At 39.6% G+C, this 21,084-nt stretch overlaps 1 protein-coding gene across 2 annotated transcripts; it reads right to left on the bottom strand.

The window, feature by feature from the left end:
- Positions 1–575: 575 nt before the first annotated feature.
- Positions 576–20,702, bottom strand: CLPX (caseinolytic mitochondrial matrix peptidase chaperone subunit X). 2 transcript variants are annotated; one of them, XM_069867288.1, is made up of 14 exons: positions 20,548–20,702; positions 16,682–16,842; positions 15,108–15,225; positions 11,063–11,217; positions 10,081–10,240; positions 8,859–8,900; positions 7,626–7,802; positions 6,646–6,810; positions 6,209–6,297; positions 5,738–5,902; positions 4,475–4,774; positions 3,950–4,042; positions 3,588–3,694; positions 576–2,414 (listed from the first exon to the last, which is right to left on the bottom strand). In XM_069867288.1, the coding sequence occupies exons 1-14, from the start codon at positions 20,609–20,611 to the stop codon at positions 2,324–2,326; spliced, it is 1,887 nt and encodes a 628-aa protein (XP_069723389.1). In that variant the 5' UTR covers positions 20,612–20,702; the 3' UTR covers positions 576–2,323. The 2 variants fall into 2 exon arrangements, with proteins under 2 accessions (XP_069723389.1, XP_069723390.1); XM_069867289.1 differs by lacking the exon at positions 8,859–8,900.
- Between the last annotated feature and the right edge of the window lie 382 nt (positions 20,703–21,084).

The raw sequence follows: 21,084 nt of genomic DNA, 5'->3' as shown, positions 1-21,084 counted from the left end.
TCTCTTCCATGCCCTGACCTCCCTGGGCAACACGTGCCAGTGCCTCACCACCCCCAGCGTGAAGAATTTCTTCCTAGTGTCTGATCTAAATCTTCCCCCTTCCAATTTAAAGCCATCCCCCCTCATCCTCTAACTCCATGCCCTTGTAAAACGTCATCCCTCCCCAGCTTTCCTGGAGCCCCCCTTCCAGGCTACTCTAAGGTCTCCCTGGGAGCTTTCTCTTCTGCAGGCTGAAGAACTCCAACTCTCCCAGCCTGTTCTCATATGGAAGGTGCTCCAGCCCTCTCACCATCTTTGTGGGCTCCTCTGGATCTATTCCAACAGTTCCATATCCTTCCAGAACCGAACACAGGACTCCAGGTGGGGTTCCCCCCTCTACTCTGCTCTCACGAGAATCCCCTCCCTGACCCTGCTGTCCCTGCTTCTTTTGATGCAGCTCAGGACATGCTTGGCCTTATGGGCTGCAAGCCCACATCTTTATCTTTCAAATAGATCGACTTAAAGCCTCAAAAGCTCCAACAACCCATAAAAATTAATGCTTCTGGGTACAAGGTTCAGGTATGACAATTCTCCACTGCTCAAATACTCTGTTTTATTCAAATACCAGAGGTGAGGTACAAACTGTAGTTACACTGCATTTTGTTTCCTTAAAAACAGGTCTGAGTTACAGAATTCCAAACAACTTTCAAAACTAAGTTGTTGAACAGTTCCACCTAAAATGTTTTTTCAAACTGTTTAAAAAAGCATCTGAAGTAAAGGATTCTGAAGTAAAAGCGGTTACGGTTTTCTCACTCTACAAAGAGGAAAGCGAGGATGCAGGCACAGACAGTTCACCACACATTCTCATTGTGAGGGGATGAAGCTTCTCTTAGGAATAGCCTCAACTCCAAAAGCCGCTTTTCCTGAACCATTCATGGGTCACTTCACCTGAAAAGCCTGAAATCCTAAGGGAAGTATCTGTTGAATCTAGCTACCAACTGCATGCTGCTGCTTTGAGGCAAGAACAGAAGCATTGCATACAATTTACATTACAAAACCAACAAAAATAAGGTAAACACACCTGACGTGTCCCTTCCTCTCCTAAAACATCCACTAGGCTGAAAATGATGGACTTTTTAGGCAAATAGCTTGAATTAATATTTTAAGAAAAAGGGATTAGGAAAACTGAGTCTGTGGATCACTGAATGACAAAAAAAGTTGTAAGCAACGATTTTAATTCCTGAAACAAATAAAACACATACAGGTCCTCTAGTGTTTTATACAAAGGCTTTCCTAAAGGATTGAATTAATTGTGGTGTAAAACAGAAGAGGGAGGATCACTGTGCTGCAAGACTACAAATCAAAGACAAACCCACAAGATGCAACATAACTTAAAAAGCACTGTATCATGTGAACAATCACTATGGATTACATCAAAAGTATTATACATTTGATTCTTCCATCTCTTAACATTATAAGATAGGCTGGGCAAATACATGGCACCAAAAAATTGATGCATGATAGTTCCAATACGCTAAACAAGATGTACCATATTAGAACATTAATATTTAAAAAAATCGTCGCCTTCTTGTCCAAATTCCGATGGCTTACCGCTTCCTAGAAATCCTGTTTACCCTTCTGGAAAAATTAGCAAATCACTGACTTCACCTTCTTTCACAGTATTCAAGGTGACCCAAACGTACTCCTAAGGGAGAGGTGAAGGAAAAGGTATTATTCAACATTGCATTCAAATTGCTGTAACAAACTAGTGTCACATTAGCAAAATCTCCCAGCAGTATGACAAAGCCTGTCCCAGTTTTCCAAAACCCCATTGCAAGGGCTGCCTCCCCCACCAATGTAACAAGTTACTCCAACACCCATCCAGTTTCAAACACCAACAGCAACCCAACACTGACCTGAACACAACCCACTGGGTTATACGAGGAGCTAAGCGTTTATTCACCTGCTACAGATTATTAATCTTGATTTCCCATTTGTAGAGTAGCATTTATTGTAAAATCTAACTACTGGCAGCACCCGCATTGCTGGTTTAGTTTCTGGGAAGAGCAACCCAGGTGCTGCTATATTTGCTATACATTTTAATTGAACAAGTGTAATATACAATTCATATTTGAACATTATGGCATCCAAGTCCACACAATGTCCATCAAATAAACCAATGCAATGTTGCAATAAAATAGATGATCTCATTTATCTAACAAAGTTCCTCATCATGTATCATGTTCAAGACAGATCCAATGCCTTTAGTATCAGACTGAAGCCAGAGGCAATCATAAGGAAATAACCCAGTGTGCTTTATGCGGATGAGCACTCTTGACAGTATTTAATGGTTTGCAGCATCTGCTTGTCGGGGCCAGCCTTCTTCCTCAACGCCAGAGTCGTACTCTTCCTCAGATGAATCTTTAGTGGGAGCCCTATAATTAAAGTGAACGAATCAGACACTTGAGAAACTGAGGAAAAGAACGGAGACAGTTTCCATAGCTTCTGGTAAACAGGCCATCTGCGAAGTGCCCCAACAACGAATATTCTGACAAGCACTCATCTGCTAAACAAGCTACTGATCTGAAGGTGCTGCTGTGCAGATTTACTCTACTACTAGCATGCTGTCCCACTACTGAAAAATCAAAAGGCTACCAATTCAGCTAGGTCACTTGATTTAACCAGTAAATTTAACATTTCCAGCACACGTGAATGCTAGTGATCTACAAAATCCCTTAAAGCAACCATTAGGGTGAGTACAGTACTTTCTAGTCTGACTCTCTTTAAAGACACCAGGTGTGCCAAGACAAGCTTCAGCACATAGATGAATATAAAGCATTTACCTCAGTGGAGAAAGTTACTCGGAACACTTCTCAGAGGCAGAAACCAAGCCAGAGTTCCTAAATCTCAGTTTTGAGTTTTTAACGTGACCCATGCCCTCTCAAACTCCAACCTTTGTTCACTGAGAGAGCAATTTTTTTAATCTGGATTCGCCCGTTGCTTTCTGTGCTGGATCACATCATTACCACAACACAATCTTTACATTATTAAATTGATTTTAACAAATGTTCACCAAATCAATAGATGGGCCTTTTTGGCCCTCCACTGCTGCAAGAGCGATGAAGGAGCAACCTGCTGCAGTCTGGAGCTTGTGCAAAAAAAAAAAAAAACACTAACCAAAAAAACCCAAAACAAACAAACAAAAACCCCCAAAACACCTTAGTGATACAAACCAGGAGGAGGAAGCAAAAAGTTCCATTTCAGAGACTTCAGTACTATCACAATTAAACTTCAGATTTTAACTATTAGCTTACGATGCTTTTCATTTACTATTTCTAGAGTTATTCACACACACACACGCACAAAAGGCTTAAAGTAACTTCGTATACAAGTTTATTTTTAAATTAATATGTAAAAACAAAATAATAAAACCCAAAGTCTCTAAGACAGAAGAGGCACTAATTCAGCTGTGTACAGTATACAGAGAATTGGATCCTTTTAGGTTGTGTGCATGGGTTTGTGTTTATATGCTTGCTCCTATAGCAAATATCAGAATACCTGTCTAGCTGTATTACTCGTCTGTTCTCATACTTCTTTTACGGTTTTACCTAATGTATCCTGGCTCTTTTTTGCCTTCTACAACATCTTTGTCAACCTCCACGCATACAATATCAGAATTGGGAACTTCAAACATGGGCTCCAGCAACAGCTTTTCCTACAAGAAAATAAAGGAGAAAAAATATTTCTGTATGCCCTTCTTCTACCTAACAGCATGGTTAGAAAGTGATTAGTCAGAGATAGAGGGTTTTCTTAGAAGAACTCTGAATATCCACAGTTTTAGATCGAGACTTACTGCATCCCTGTAAGACCCAGAACTGAATGAGGCTTTGACTGAAGGTTGTCGCAATTAGGTCTATACATATGGGCATAGATAGCTTCATTTACTCAAGTTGAGACTTAATTTACTCACCATTATAGATCGAAGACCTCTTGCACCAGTTTTTCTATCCAGGGCCAGTCTGGCTATAGCCTTCAATGCATCTTCAGTTACATTTAATTCACACTGCATAGAAAATGATAGCAAGTTTAGTTAATTATGTAATTTGTAACTCAGTTTGCTGAGTGCAATAGCACAATCTTTACTAAAAAAAAAAAAAAAAAAGTTTTTGACTAACATTAGCAGTACTGACTACATCTCTTTTCCTACAACCACTACAAGCACACCTACAATACATGAAGTGGCTCTAGATGCCTTCTAGGCAAGGTCATGGATGTTCATTAGAGCACCTGAACTGGTTCCAGATTACTTGCCCCACAAGGACAGTTATCCAACCTAAACCAGTCAAGTTTTAACAAATGAACTTGCTAACTGCATAGCCCAGAGTGGGGAGGTGCCCATGTGAGGGAAGAATCGATTTCAACTGATACTTTAAATCACTTTAACACTGTATTTATAAACAAGAATACTGAAGAGTTGTCAAATAAAAATTCAAACCTTATCCATGCTGAAAAGTGCCTGGTATTGAGGAACCACAGCATTTCGTGGCTCAGTAAGAATCCGTACAAGGGTTTTCTCGTCTAGGCTGTGTAGAGGAACCACAACAGGCAAACGTCCCACAAACTCTGGAATCATGCCAAACTCAATGAGATCCCTGGCTTCCACATGACGCAGCAAGCGATCCTTTTCTTCAATATCTTCGTGTGGATCAGACTCTCCACTTATATTCGCAAGATCAGCTGCTGCTGCAGCCCTTCTGCCTTTTCCCATATTACATGGTGAACCAAATCCTAGATACTGCAAAACAAATGTGTTATGCTTATAGAATTATAATAGTTATGGTTACTTTGTGTAACTAAATTACTTTATGTGAATAAAAAAAACCATGGAGTGACTGATTATGTCATTACATATTAATTCAAGCTCAAAAAATTACGTATAGTAAAACTGGATGATTTGCACACCATCAATTTCTTATAACATATGATTCCCTCAGCAAGTATCAACACAGAGTAAATAAGTCTTTCTTAAAACAAAAATGCTAGCAACCTAGCCTGCTAAGTTTACAAATATCACTGACACTAAAATGGGCTCTTCAGGAGTGAATAAACGCATACAAGAATGCTTGCATGAAAAGCTACATGAACTATCATGAACAGTAATTTGCATTACAGTCACTCCCGTTAGAAATGGGGTGCACATTTTGTCAGAAAGGTGCAGAAGAACTCTGTCCCCAGGTATTAACGCACTAAGCAGTAAACTGCATGACTAGGTATTCTAAGATGATGATAACTTTTAGCATCATTTGCTCAAACTATCCAAGTATCAACAGTAAAGCTTTTTCTCACAGTTTCAGGTATTTCTCAGAAATCCTTTTGCAATGCCTAGATCTGTTTCACATCATCTGTTTCTAGGAAACACAGGACATGACAATAATGTAAAAAGTTTACCACTCAAGTATTGACAGCAAGTCCTCTACCAAGAGCTTTCAACATTCCACCTCATTCTTTTCCTATTTGCATATGCTAAAAATGTCTCAAGGGAAGCAAAGACCACTGCAAGCTACTTAACCCTACTAACAATAGGCTTGCTCTTTGCTACCTTTATTAGCTTGACCCTCAGGTTCCCAGATAACAGATGGAAAACCACTGCTCTACAAAGAGACTTAATGGGTCTACAAATATAGCAAGACCTTTAAGAGCATACTGTGAACAATAACTCAGGTAGTTTTCTAGGTTAAATACAGCGTGATGCACTCACTTTTTCATTTTTCCTCCTGCTGATAATTCTGTCAAGACCATTAAAAGCACCAGAAGCTACAAAAAGGATGTTTGTTGTGTCAACCTGCACCGTTTCTCCACGCAGTTTACGAGAATTCTTTTCTGGAACGTTTACTATTGTGCCTTCTAGTAATTTTAACAAGCCCTAAAGAGGAAAGAAGAAAAACAACATAAAACTCGTATAAGACAACACAGCATACTGAATGCTACACCTATGTGAATGCTACAAAGGCATTTTTTAATTCAAACATTTCTGTGAAGCAGTCTCAAGTTGTTTTTGAGTTTTTTTGGGGGAGAATGAAGAAAGTAAGCATTTCAAAGGTCAATTATTAAGGAACTGCAGAGCTATGACAGCACATACTCCTGTGCTATGTGACATATAATATGACGATATATAGACTTGATAGGGTGTTAGTTTACAAAGCAAAAACTGCTCCACACAAGTACTTACTTGTTGAACACCTTCTCCTCCAACATCCCGTAACTGATGAATACCAGGAACGCTGCCAATCTTATCTACTTCATCCAGAAAAACAATTCCTGCAGTTACAGAAAATGGATTTAAGGAAAAGTCCAATTTTTAAAAGAAGCAAAAAAACTTACACACAGGCACGGACACAATTTAAGATAGTTGCGATCTGTTCTACTTCCATACTGTAGATTGCAAAGTTATATGAACAGAATATAGGCAAATCTGTGGACAAGAGCAATAACTACAACACATGTTTAGAGCTCTTTTCAGGTTTATTATTTCTGATTTAAAGTGTTAAAATTCAGGAACATGCAACAGGAATATAAATTACAGAAATACTGATGGTTTAGAGCACTTAGGAGAGGTGTGGTCAGTATGTTTCCTGAAGACTGTTCATAGACTGTGTTACTGTTTACCTTGCTGAGCTTTGTCTACATTGTAGTTGGCATCTTGCAGGAGTTTTGCAATAACAGATTCAATGTCTTCACCAACATAGCCAGCTTGAGTCAAGGTGGTACAATCACAGATAGCAAAAGGTACATCTAGGCATTTAGCTAGAGTCTGAGCCAGCAAGGTTTTACCTGGTGAAACAAAATCTGTATAACTGCCATATGCAAACTCAAATATCTATCATAAGATCAGCATTACTACCATTAGACATTTTGAATTACACTAGCATACATGTTCATATACTCATATTTTTCCAAGGGAGCTACTTTTTGTAAAAGTGTTTTTTATATTAGCAAGCTGTACTTCTGAATTAGACTGATACTACACATTTGAGGCAGCTCGAAATGGATACAGCATCACAAACAACATGCCACACTGTTTAAACTAAAACATATATACTTGCATAGATTAAATAGATCATTAGGCCTTTGCAGACACCCAAGGTGCAGCACAAAGTCCAATTGCTGCTGCTTTGAACTCATGGAGAAAGAATTAAAATATTTAGTGAATGTTCTCCCAAATAGTCTGAAAATGTTACTTCAGCACAAGCTCTCCCACAAACATACAACACAAATATAATTTCCCTTTTAACCCGTCTGTAACTGATCTGTCCCAGAGACCAAACAACACAGTAACTACAACTCAACTTGCCATCTACAGAAAAACTTCAAAAGCATTTAATTTCAGCTTAGTGAAATTTGCACCTTTTAATTAGTCAGTAAATATAGGCATTTAAGAAAGAAAATCACATGATAGACTCTCCTTCCTTTTCAAGGCCACTTAACTCAGCTTGTTACCATGACATAAAAGCAAAAAATGCCAATTTGGAATTCACAGTTCAGCTTGTTATACACCAGATCAAAATAGCTGCAAAAGATGAAAATCACTCAATTAACAACCAATTCTGTGAACAATCTGACACCTATAAGGATGGGCAGCCGTGTACCTGATCCAGTTGGTCCAAGCAGCAAAATATTACTTTTTTCAAGTTTTATGTCGTCATTGGGTGAATCTAGTACTTCTCCTCCCCGTTTTTCCTGAGGTATCTGCTGGTTCATTTGTTGCTGCATCGATGCTCCTAAAGCATTACCATGTGGACTGATTCCAGCAATCTGCAGGAGTTCTGAAGAGAACAGTAACAGCACTGTTTAAGCATTGACAAGGTTTGCCATTGCCTTAAATACACAACAAAAGCTCAATGCTTGTTTTGTTCTACAAACCTGCAAATCTATCTGTACAGAAATTTACAGATAGGATTGCAACAGAAATATGGCACAATTACTACAAAAACATGAGTTCCAATTGTATTTTGGCACAAGCACATGTTTGCATACATGGAAGTACTTCCAATGGTACTGCGGATTATCTAAAAATATTTTCAACCTTCGGTCCTTACAAATTAACTAATTTTAACTGGGTTTTCATTTTTGGACAAGAGAAGAAATAAACCCAAATTGCTGATCTCTACCATGAAAAAGCACAAGAATTGGTATAATATAACAATTACAAAAGGAATGTACAGGTCTGCTCTCAAGAGTGAAAGACTTTCCTTTCAGTTGTTACAGGTTTTGTCTCTACACATGGATATGGAGAGTGAGCTGCATTTTCTTTTTTTCAGAGCCCTAGTTTTAAGCGACTTGCAGGGTAGAATTTTGAAGATAAGAAAAGTGAGCTATAACTGGGATCACATATTGATCTACACCTAAAATAAACATAACTGACATCATTTGGACCAAAAAAAAAAAAAACCGTTCTGAGGTTCAAGGTGACAGTGGCTTTCAGAAGTACAAACAATCTGCAGAAAACAATTGCACAACTTCCTTCACCACCTACCTCATCACATTCTGTATAGCATTACTGATACAATAACACCTCAGATCTAAGTGAAAAATTCAATTTCACTTGACCTACTCTGAATAATCCTAAGAACAAGTAATTTAACCAGCTTTCATACAAGGTATTTTTACTGTTTAGGTACTTTCCACCTAGAATGAGATAGAATCAAATCCTAGTATTTTCTGTTAAAAACACACTCAATGCTATCAATTAAATTTACTTGCAGAAGAAAAGTAAACAGGATTTTACCCTGTATTTCAAACCAGTGGTCGCTAAAGACTATTCTACATTAACATCGAGAGTAGATATTGCAGAGGAGGACATGAGGAGAGAGTTCACTTACTTGTAAATCTGTATTCATCCTCCCGTCTTCTGATTTCTAATTCTAAGAGAGAGGATGAAAACAGTAATAAAAACACATTTATAAAAGCTTATAAATTCTCCACCTCTTGCCCTCTTCTGAATATATCTCATCACAGTCTATATTTCTAACATGAAATCCCAACACAAATTAGTTTCTATTGCTGTTGAAATAAGTCCAAACTGCAACTTGCATGCTTTCAAAACAACAGCAAGCTTTCTACAACATAAAACAGTAACAATCTATTACCTCCAATCAGATTACTTATAGAAGGGGGAAAAAAACTTCTATCATATAATTTTGTTTTGAAAAGGCTTCCTTAAACTTACTATGTTATAACTCTGATACAAATGTATTTCACATATTTCAAAGTACTATCTATTATAAACATTCACTGCCAGTCCCTCTGGATGTGCACCAACTAATCTTCCTGCAGAGGGTCAGGAACTGTGCCCAGTACACAGCTGCTCTCCTACCACTATCAGAGCAGTGCTACTAATGTTTCCCCCTCAGTTAAAATACTTATTTACATAAAATCACAAAAAGTTTTCTGTTTGCTTAGCATACTATCTCTTGCAAGACAGAACAAAGTACCTTAAAAAAAAAATTTAAAAAAAAAAAATCAAGGTACACTTTGAATCAGAAGCAGTAACTTAATCCTACTTCTAAAAATAAAATAGATCAACATAGCTACACAGTTACTCAGTAGCAAAAGTACTGCCAAGAGTAACTCCATCTACACCTGCTGGATATGGAACAATACTATCGTGACCAACAGATGCTGCCAACTGCAGCAAGTGAGGTTAGAAAGCTATTCATCAAATTCACTACGCAAAAGATCATCTTTGTGATCTGCATTGTTGCTTGCAGATCAAGCAGCAGATTTACTGTTAAGTAGTAAATGAGATCAGAAAGAAAAATGCCGGAGTCTCACTTTATAAAGTTAAAGGAAAATAACAGTGTTAATTAAATTGTTAAACATCTAATAAGGCAGGTAAGAACCATGGCTTCATAAGCCTTCTAGATTAGTATTTAAATAAATCATAGAAGCACACACAGTGAAAATAATTTAATAGAAATTCTTTTAGATCACTTCAATTACAGAACACCTAGTGGCGAGGTAAAACCCTTCTCAGGTTTCTTATGTTAGGGCCCTCAATGGTAAGTTTTATTAGACCAGAAAAACACCCAATATCATACAAACCTCTTGGTGTTAAAGAGGTCTGCTTTTCAACTTCTGCTTGCTGTCTCAGGTTGGCTGGGATATTATTGTAGATTCTCTTGTAATGATTGTACACAGCAACTGAAAGCACCTTCTTGGCAAAACACTGACCAACAACGTATTTGTCGAGGTAGTTATAAATCTGAAAAATAACTCAGTCTTAGTAACATTTCTCAGTCAACTTGCAACAGAAAAGAAAAAAAAGCCAGTATATTGTGCCAAAGATGGACTCTTGGCTAAACCAGCCACTACAGAACTGAGAAACAGAAACAACATCTCAAATATAAAACATATTCCTGTTGATAAGTTTACTGTAACATGTTACACACAATCATATTGTGTCTGTCAGTTCCCCCCTACTAATATCTAGAACCATTGTAATTTTCACCCAAATTTGTAAGAGGAACAGACATCTCAAGAATATTTTATTTCTTAGGAGGCCTATCCGGGAGCCCCATGCAGCTTCAGAAACCATGACAGTCCACTAAGAATTAAGAAGCACAAGCTCCCTCGCTATTTAGGAAAGGGAAACCACATTATTTAAGATAAGTCACAGCCACAAGCTAATCAGCCACAGCTCTTGCCCAGAAATGGGTCAAATCAAAGGTTCTGCTGCTACAGATGAAGCTGCTAACGTTAGGGTGCAGAATATGAGGCCATAGCAGGCAATAAAATACACTACCACTAGTGAGGGTTGAGGTTAACCTTGTGGTCACAAGGAGAAAATCACAGTACTGGACTTCAGTCAAAAGACAAAGCCAGAGGAAAACAAGCCAAACTAGTTGGATTTGATCTGCTCTATCAGTGCTCTGCTGGGTCACATAGCTCTCAAAGGTTTAATCTTCAGATAATCGCCTTTGTTGTTTGTCGCTCTGTCACAGCAGACCATTACACACCTGATGCAGATTAAGAATTAATCACACTGGAGTACAAGAAAACATTGGGGTAAAACAAAGGACCATACCTTTTTCGGTGGAGGCGGTGGCTTCTGCTGGAATGCCAATTTGACAGCTTCTGCTGCTGACTCAGGCTCTTTAATGATGCTCTTCTTTGTGTCTGCCTCGGACAGTACAACAAAAAAATGGTGACACTTTTCACACTTCACAAATCGTGTGGAAGCTGCAGAAAAAGTAAAATAGAACAGTAAAAGGAATTGCTTAGACAGCATCCACTCAACTGCCTCAGTTCATCACACACAGATCATGCCTTGGTAAGACAGTACAGTCACCTGTTCATTCAACATTTACCCTTCCTTCACCTCAGAAGCTTTAGAAGTAATTACTGGACTATAAAAATTGCCACAGAGGGAATGCAAAAAGTCACAATACAGGACAGCATCTAAATAAGAGTAAAAATCTATTTTGTACTTAGTAGCTCTATACTTGGAAGAGGAAACTTTGCATCTCAGCAACACAAAACTAATGAAGGCTTCTACCTATGCAGAAGTTGTTTCCACCTCTCAAACCAGCAGGCAAGAAAAGGTTGTGCTTAAGGACAGACTACTCTAAAGCATGGAGAAGCAACCTACAGTCTCAGACAGCATGCAGCGGGTTCAGGAGAGGACAGCTGCAGCAGCTCCCGCTCTCTACGTCCCACTGGCTGTGGAACACCACAGAGCCGGCAAAGAGTCACCCAAGAGCAGGCCATGGAGCACAGAGGGGTCACACAAAGGACTCATCCCAACAGGAGGCAGCTGTGGTAGGTAGGCAACAGATGATCAGGACTTTGTTGTTTTGCAAGATACTTCGCTTATTTATTTTTACTGTCAAGAGCAGAACAAGTTTCTTTCAAATTCCAAAAGCCAAATCCTCCTCCCACTGACTTTGTGAACCATGCCTCAAGAAATTAGGTTATTGGTAAAGACTGGTTTCAAAAGCCTGCAAACAAAAACTTGCACTATCAGTCATTTTCCTTTGGAAAAGTGAAGTTTAACTATTCAAAATAGACAGTAGAGAAGAATAAATTTGTCATTCAAAATAGATCTTTTCTGACTATATTGCTATGCTGTTACATGCAAATCATGTGTAATAGGATTGATTTTAAGTGAATATATTGGTAAGTGTATTAAAAGCAAATTAGATGTAATGAAACAACCACATGAAAAACTTCAGTGTCAACATTGGGAAATCAAGAAAAGGTTTTAGAAGATGGATTGAACACTGTGGTACCAGCTGATTTGATAACAACCTCTAGCAATAAACAAGCTGCTTATTTATAACTTGTTGCAGCCTTCCATAGAGCTGGCATCAGCAGAAGAGGAGTGGGGTTCTTTTTTTAATACTAAACACCTTATGAATGTATAAGTAAGACCAGCGAGTTATTTTAATAGCATAGCACATAATACTGTGACCGCCACAGGCTTCATTAACCCCACTCCAAAGAAAATCGGTATAACAGCTTGGAAAGGTCTCCTGGCAACATTCCAAATTACTGTTATCTGCCTGATGGGAATTCAATGGAGATCCACCTGCCTGCATCCACCTATTACTTAGCAACAATATTGTATGGAAAACCCACAAATTTTCTCTAAGACACTAAAAGCTATAGCCGGTTAAGGCTTCTCATGTCAATCAGCTTTGAAGCTATTGGATTTCACTTTGTATTCAAGGCTCACATCTTATTTTGCTGATCGCAAAACTCCTTAGAGAACGCCACAATCCAATACAGGGACTGCTGAGAAAGTGTGTCAAAGCAAATTCCTTCTGGTTTGGGACACAGTCTTCCTTAATTGTTAATTACTGGAAAACCATTGCCAAGTAAACCCTTGTGCAAGATTTACAGGTGCAACGTGAAGAAAAAAAAAAGAAAAACTCCACTAGACAACTAGCCCGTTGTATTGCTGCTCAATGGCAATTAATTTACCAATAAATGTAGCTTTTATTCAGTATTCCGTTTCCCTACTTCTGTTAAAATGACTAAAAAAAAAAATCTAATACTTAAAAACTGAAAGAAATGCTGATTGCATATTTCCCTTTGGCTTAAGATATTTACTTAAGTTGGGTAGTTATAACCAGAACTGAGCAAATTAATCATTTTTCCTGACTAAGCAACAAAAGTTTACCTGAAATCAAGTTTCGGCATGCATAATGCAACCTGCAACCCATTCATTTTGGGCAGAACTGCACAGATTTTTTTTTAATTAGTTTTTGTTTTCTTTCTAAAAATAGTTTAAGATAATTAGAACTTAGCTCTTCCGTTTTCCAGCCTCTCTATATTCCACAATTTGGCTGGGAAGCAAATTAACAGACTAAACCAGGAAGACATTGGTCTAGAGAGAATTTGACCATGACTTTCAGAAAGCAGAGCAACTACAGTTTTTGGTTTCATTTTAAGCTAACAATTAATTACAATCTGACGACTGCTGTTCAAGTCAAACAAGAAGTCTGCTCTCCTCCATTATCTGGCGTCACTGTGCCGAGTCTGAACCAGTAACAGACTGTTCAAAGGCTGTAAAATCCTAAAGCCTCAGAATAGAACATGTAAGTGTGAGAAAAGTAGATACATTCAATTAGTCACAAGCAGACTTCCTCCTAATTTTGACTTTCAAGCTTCTGACAAACCTGCCCAGCTGCAACACAGCATTTACAAGTACAAAGTCAGTTTCCAGTCCCAAGCAGTTTATAGCACCTGTGTGATTCTGATGCCACCATTCAAGTGCATCATCACTCCTGTGAAACTGAGATTGCAAATACCAGACACTTTCTCCAATAATTTTAGTATGAACAACTCCTCTTCCCAAGAAAGCTTCCAAGCATGCTCAAAGATTCCTAGTGACGCTGACAACATACTACATCAGACCTCTGCTTTCCAGGGATACGCAACAATCGTTCTAATCTAGAGTAATGCTTGAATGGCAATTCCAAAGAAAAGCACCAACTCCAGTAACAAGCGGAGCAAACACACCAAGGAAGTGCTTCAAAATGTCTCTGTCAGCTCATGAATCATCTGATAAGAAGGTAAATGACATTTAAAATTCATCCACTGTTTTCAACCACACCTTGTCCATGGAGACACTAAGAGACACTAACGTACTGAACACTCCCTAGGACTGCATCTCTACTTCTATAAACTAGACTTAGATTTTTAAGAAAATCTTATTGCATAAAGTTTCAAACAACAACAAAAAAAAAGCTTAATATTTCGGGGCTGGGGGGAGCAAACCAAAACACAGTAGGTGAGGACTGATCTTTTTATCTAACAAATAAATATACTGTTAATAGAGACTACCTTGTGATTCATGATGTTTGATCATTTTTATTAACGAGAATATTAATCCACTCATGTTCACTAACTGCAAAATTAACTGTTGAAAAAGTTTATGCTGCCCTCGTCTTAAGCTTCTTAGTGCACAAGTCTGATTATGAGTTGATACTTCCCCCTTGTGCCCCATCACCGATTATGGGCATTTGCTTTCTGACAGCTTTTTGCTAGGCTGGTCTCATTAGCACTGAAATAAGGAGAAACATCTTCAAGTCTGATAGAGCATTAAGCGTAACTGGTATTAACTTGGGCCATAGTTCAAAAAAATTGTTACTGCTGCTGGACACCAGGGTTCTGATACATTTTGGATTTTCTACCTGGACTTTCCTGCCTCCTGTTTGCAATGTTTTATGGACTTGACTTCGCCATAGAACACCACTCCACTTAACACTACAAATTCCTCTGCTGGATAAGCACTTGGTTATGGTGCATGCAGGATCATTTACGTGAGCATCTCTTTCAGTGAATAAATTCTAATGAACTCTTAAAACTGTCTATTCACAGCTGCAGTCCAAATTCTACTACTACATTCTGCTCCAACACACATCATAGGGAATCACATAAACACATCCGCAGAAGCAATACACACTTACGCCAACGTGGCCAAACTAAGCATAATAAATTTTTTTACACTGTATAATTAATTAAAGGTCTAGGCAGACTAAAACTTGGCTATCAGAACTATGTTAGGTGATAAATACAATCACATCTGTGGCTAAGTATAGGAGAAAGTATTCTTTAGAACTTACACACAAAGGTCTCCACGTGCGTGCACAAGTCACCACACTTCGGGCAGCGCAGCTGGTTCCCTCCTTTCCCTGAGCTTCCAGAGCTTGACTTTTTACCACCCCCCTCACCAACAGATTTCTAAAAAAGATTTCCAGACAATTAGCCCCAATTTATTACATTAGGCATTCAGCAGCAGATTAGAAGAATTCAGTAACCACATATTGCAATAGATGAATGATAAAACAACTATTGTTGGGTTTTAAAAGGCTTTGAAAACTTTGGGCAACAACGCAAACAATTTGAAGTGTACAAGCACCTGCATTTCCCAGGTCTGCCAGTTCTGGATGCCTATGGGAGAGGCACTCCATAGCTACATTAGAACTGTTTGACTGCCACTGGAACAGTAACATGCTGAGCTCTGTCAAGAGCTTTATATACTTTTAATAGTATATTCCAACATAATTTATTCTAACCACAGAGAAGAAAAAAACATACAGATAGAGTCATTTCTTTATCTCAACTGTATTGAATCTAATGGTTTTGGAAGCCACAACTCCTCCCAGGCCCTTGACAGATGCAGCTATGCTGGCAGGCAGCTCTAAGGCAGATATGGCCATAAAAAAAACCATCTAAAACTGCTTGGAAATATTTTATTTATTTTTCACTTCTAAGGCAGAGTCCCCTGACAGAGACCTTGGCTTTTGCCATGTTACTCTGTTTAGTGCTGTTTAAGGTTAATAGCTTCTAAACCTATATCCATTTTATGCCTTTGTACTTTAATAATAAAAGCTAATATATTTTAGGAAACAGCAAAGATTTCTCTTACCTTTTCTAAGATAGTTCCCTATTTTTTTAAACCTTGCCTACCCACCAATTTCTCCTTGCAAACCTTCAAGAAAAAAAGACTATTGGAAATTTTTATCTTTTTTATTTTTCAAAAAGGTTTGATCTGAACTTTCAGAACACACCTGTGCCACCAGGACAGCTCCTCAGATGTCACAACACACCCCACTGAGGCAAAGTTATTGCCTGTGAACTCTCAAAATCTTATTTGCTGACTAAAGAGCAGTTTTATTCTCAGGTAATCATTTATCTGAAGAAGCTGTTTATTAACTATAATTAGAGAAAGACTAGAATGAAAATAGATTACAATTTAGTGACAAGAATAAAGCTAGATTCCTCACAGACTTGTCTTGCTGAATACAACTGCCAAACCAGTGCTGAGAACGAGAACATTTTAAAATATTCCTACTTTCAGAAGCCTGCTTGGGAATAGTGGGCTTTGGAAGGAGAACAGCTCTGATTACCACTCTTTCCTGAGATCCTGAAACTTGTTATGGATTTATAGCATCTTACAAAGTTTAAGTGCCCCTTTATGCTACACAAAAGTATTAATAAACCTTGGAAAAGCTTTATGGGATGTTTGTAAGGTTTGGTGCTAATACATTCACAATACAATTTATTTTGTCTTTGCTGTCATTTGTAGCAATTTGAAGGACCAGAAATGTCAACAGTTAACAAAAATTTCAAGAGGACTCTGATTTTAAATATGGAAAAAAACCTACTAGAAACATTTAAGAAACGTGGAGATTACCTTGCTTCCTTCTCCAGAACCATCCTTGCTTGCACCATCCTTTGAAGCAAAATATGCTGGTGTTTCTGAGAAGTTTCTAAGAGGAATTCGTCTTAAGGAACAAGTTTCAAAAGTCCCAAGTTTTCCTAAAACAGGGATGCGTGTACGACCACAAGTAATACCTAAAAAAACCCCAGAAACACGAAAATTAAACATTTAAAATTCTCTAGTTCTCATCTCAATGCCATCAAGCCCCAGAATTTATTTACACTTAGTGGAGCTCAAAGGTTCCAGCAACAGAACTCAACTCTGAACATAAAGATTATTATTATGTCAGTTATCCAAAACAAGTTCTCTTCGCCACCTCAATGTTCATCTCATTAAAAGTTGCCTGGATTGTCCAAAAATGACCCAAAAGTAACCCCATATCCTCTAATGTAATTCAATTGACAAGCCCCATTGTGTCATAAAATAGTGAACGCTCTAGTTATGAAGCTCCTTCTCAGAATGACAAATACAATCAGTACACAGCACTTACTGTGAAATAATTCAGCCCCTGAAGGAAGGTCTCCTTATTAGGCAAAAAAACCCCACAGAAGCATCTTGGACTCATAGACTGCACGTCTGGATTTGGCTTTCATTTGTGAACTCTACTAAAAACCAGTTTCCAGGAATCTGGGGTAATGCTTGACAAAACCAGTTGTCCTGAGGAAAACCGAGAGGTCGTGTCGTATTCCGTACGTGCTGACAGACACGCACAGGTAAATGCAGTGCAGCCTTAACCTTGCTGAAACAGCTTATTGCCAAGCAGGAAAAAAACTAATTGAGAAACCAACAGCCTTTTCCTCCTCTTGCAACAGCGGGTAGGATTACATTTCATAACTAGGCACAATGTGAATCAACATATGTCATTCGTGTGATTTCAAAATCTCCCCACACAGACGAGAACCCGGAATGCATATCTCTTATCTCTCTCATTTAAAGTGCAAATTTCTCACTTGCTCTCTGGTTTTGAGAAGAATTCTGCGACTTAGAGACAGAAGAGCTATGTAACAACAATGACAATTAAAAACTTGCCAACAATACACGAGCTGAGAGAAGCTTACTAAAAACTATTATAAAAAATAATAATAAAACCAGTAAGAATGGCAAGAGCAGCACAGCTCATTTGTTCTGAAAGAGGTAAAAATGGTATCCAAGAGCTGGAATCTTAGTTGAAAGAGGCCTTTTAAGAAAACTCACCTTGCTACTGTAACAGGAAACAGAAAAATAAAGAAAAGCGTTATGGATGAGCTTAAATTTACCAGGAAAACTCTCACAGGCATCTGTGAAGTCACAGCTAAGAAGGCAGTGTTAAGAGATCTGAAGCTATTTTACTAACCTACACACTGCTTAAGATTTCTGAGCCTGAAGATGATTTGCAGTTATTTTTAACACGACTAAATATGTAATCTTTTAAAAACCTGTAATAACGTTACTTGTATCTGTAAGTGTTAAGGGAGGAATAATTATTAACGTGCTTTCCAATCTTAAAGTCCCCTACTGAGTGCCACAGCAACACAGGAGGATGCTTCAAGTTGCATATGATAAACTATGAAACTATTATGTTAAACTTAAAAGTACAGGCCAGCTTTCACAACCATCGCATTCCTTCATCTGTACCTCCAGAGAATTCTGAAGACTGTGTGCACCAAGTACACTTGTTGAGAAAGAATAAGTTGTGATAAGTGTTTTACAAGGCAAGTGCTGTTTGGCACTAATTTTCTGTCATGGGGGCTTATTCTGCATAGATGGTTTCAATCCAGCACAGCTCTGTGACACAGAAAAAACACCAAAAAACAGACTGGATGAACTAGGAAAGCGTACACAGTGTCAAGTATGGAGCAGATAAATGCTACGCTACTGACCATGTTCATCTACTGATCAGAAATGCTGTGGTTGGATGGGACACTGGGAGCAGATCCAAACTACCCTGCAGCACTGTACACACGCTGTAATGCTAAACTCACTCTCACAAAAGCCTTTGCTGACCAGCAACTCACCCTGCTACATGAGATGAGCTCTCAAGGGTATAAGTATGCTAAACCACAAAAAAAAAAAATTAAATAAATGGTATTACTGCTATATTCCTTATGACTAAACATGAAAAGCCTTATCCCTGTGCTTTTTGTGAGGTCTGAGTGACATTTTTTGACAAAATATCATCGAATAATCGAAGAATGAAGCAGTAAGAAAGTTATCACAGCTACTTTTTTGCATAAGTAATCCCAGAGGCAGATACTTGGTAGAAATCAACATTCCAGCCTGATGCCTGGCAACTTCCACGCAACGATCCAGACACTGATAAGTGTTCAATACGCCACAGCTGGCCAGCCCAGCAGTATCTGCTCACACACACAACCAGCAGTCAGGGCCAGGATGGTTCTTAAGCAGTAAATTTAAAGAACATTTACCCAAGAACGTTGGTAGCGGCAACAACATCTGCCCAGCCTGTGCAGATTAGCAAGTTAAGAAATACTGGGAGGTTCCTTTACACCTTATTAACCTTTAATTGATAATTGAGAAAAGAAATACTGACTTTTGGGCCAAACTTCAAATATCCTGGAACAACCTATTGCTCAAGGTAGGGAAAGAGAGGCTGTGACAAAACAGAAACCTCCTCTCTGCCCCCTGCAACAACTGATTGACCAGACTAATCCACGCATTCTGAATGCTCTCAAGTTTGTACCAACCAACAATAGCAAAAATGTGCCTGGCAGAAGACATAATCCACTACAACAACAAAAGTGGATCAAAATAAGCTTGCCCGTTTTTTTTCCTTAAAGAACTTCCGCAGAAAGAGGACACACAAATAACCTTATTACTCTGCATCTGTGTTTTAGCCTCATTTGTTCTTCTACACATTCCTTTTAAACCCTAGTTCTGACTGAAAAAACACAAATTTTAAAAGATAAAATTCTGAAGTGCAGCTGATAGTCACACTGTATGATCTTAGAGGTCTTTTCCAACCTTAATAGTTCTATGTTTCTAAGTTAATTCAGCACATTACTTGCTTTAAAGTCTATTGTTTCAGTGGGTTTACACAACACCAGACAGACTGGAATTGACAGCACTGGTTTAAGCCTTTCAACACAGGTGATGGAAATGTATGACAGGTGATGTAAATGTAAAGTCAACTACAGCGGGTTAACTCACCTCTTGAGGAAAACAAATCACCTCTGATTCCTCAGGCTATTGCCAAGGGTACAATCATTGAAAATCTTGTTGCAAATGTAGTAATGGCATAGATTTTCAGCACAGTAGGGGGTCTGCCTCACACCGAAGCCGAGCGCTGTATGTCAGCTCTCACTACCCCCAAGAGCACCACGAAAGGGACAAAAGTCTTCAAGCAGTGACAGCCTCCCTTTGTTCCAGTTCCTGTAAGTGGTTTGCACAGACTCACCCTTCTACCAAGCTGGAAACAATCACTTTTGCCAAGTGAGCCCAAGTGTTTATGAGAAATATTTCAAATTCAGGCTGCACACAAAGGCAGTTTAATCAGGCACCGAATCAGGCTCATTTAGCAGCACTGCAGGGTAACACACTGCGTAACTCCTGCTGAAAACGACTCCCGAGGAAACAAACTCTATTCTCGCATTTCCCGAGCGACATGGCAGCGGGGGCCGATTTCCCACAACCCCGCACCGCGTGGGGCCGCCCTGGATCCCGTGCCCGCTCGCTCCCCGGTAACACCGGCTGAAGATAAACAGAGAGAGCCCCGCCCGCCTTTATCGCGGCGCCTCACCGGGACCGGACCAGCCCGGCGAGGAGGCGCCGCCGCTTCGGTGGGGCCTTGGAGGCCGGGGATGAGGGGCGGGCCAGCCCGGGGAGGGAAGACAGGTGGTTACCTCTCCGCGCAGAGGGCAGCGTGGAGCCCAGGAGGCGGGCGGCGCAGCTGTGGCAGGCGGACATGGTGCGGCCACGGGCCCAGCCCGCTCCCCGCGCCGCCGAGTAGGCCTCGTTGGCGGCTGTGCCGTAAACACCCCCGGCCGGCACCGCCCCAGTGACGACAGCGCGCCCGGTGGCAAGCCCCCCATGGACTACCGCTCCCAATGGGCACCGCGCGCGAGCCTCGCACACCAACAACCGGCACCCCCGCGGGGCCTCATGGGAGATGTAGTCCTGCGTATGAGAGGAGGCCGCTGCCCCACCGCCCTCACGCTACTGCGCGGGGCCTCACGGGAAATGTAGTCCTGCGGGTGAGAAGAGATGGGTGGCTGGCCGCGCTGCATCATGGGAAATGTAGTCTTGGCTGAGGTCCCTCGTGGACACACCCCCCCGTCCCCTCGACACTGAGATTTCAGGCTTTTTCTGCCTTTAATTCTGCTTCCCAGATACCACACGAGAAAAAAAAATTTTGCTTGAATAATTTTTAAAGGTCTTTT

Source organism: Phaenicophaeus curvirostris, chromosome 12 (genome assembly GCF_032191515.1).
Source record: "Phaenicophaeus curvirostris isolate KB17595 chromosome 12, BPBGC_Pcur_1.0, whole genome shotgun sequence".
In the NCBI taxonomy this organism is placed as follows: Eukaryota; Metazoa; Chordata; class Aves; order Cuculiformes; family Cuculidae; genus Phaenicophaeus; species Phaenicophaeus curvirostris.
The sequence above is the reverse complement of the archived record's forward strand: the minus strand, read 5'-3'. Positions and strand labels throughout refer to the sequence as shown.

What these genes read in the sequence shown, in the direction of transcription:
- CLPX (XM_069867288.1), bottom strand. Translation starts at nt 20,611, where the DNA reads ATGTCCGCCTGCCACAGCTGCGCCGCCCGCCTCCTGGGCTCCACGCTG. An exon ending in CACCGCCTCCACCGAAAAAG is followed by an intron (nt 10,241 to 11,062) that starts GTATGGTCCTTT and finishes GTTATTTTTCAG; the next exon opens with ATTTATAACTACCTCGACAA. An exon ending in GCTTGGACCAACTGGATCAG is followed by an intron (nt 6,811 to 7,625) that starts GTACACGGCTGC and finishes TTGTTTCACCAG; the next exon opens with GTAAAACCTTGCTGGCTCAG.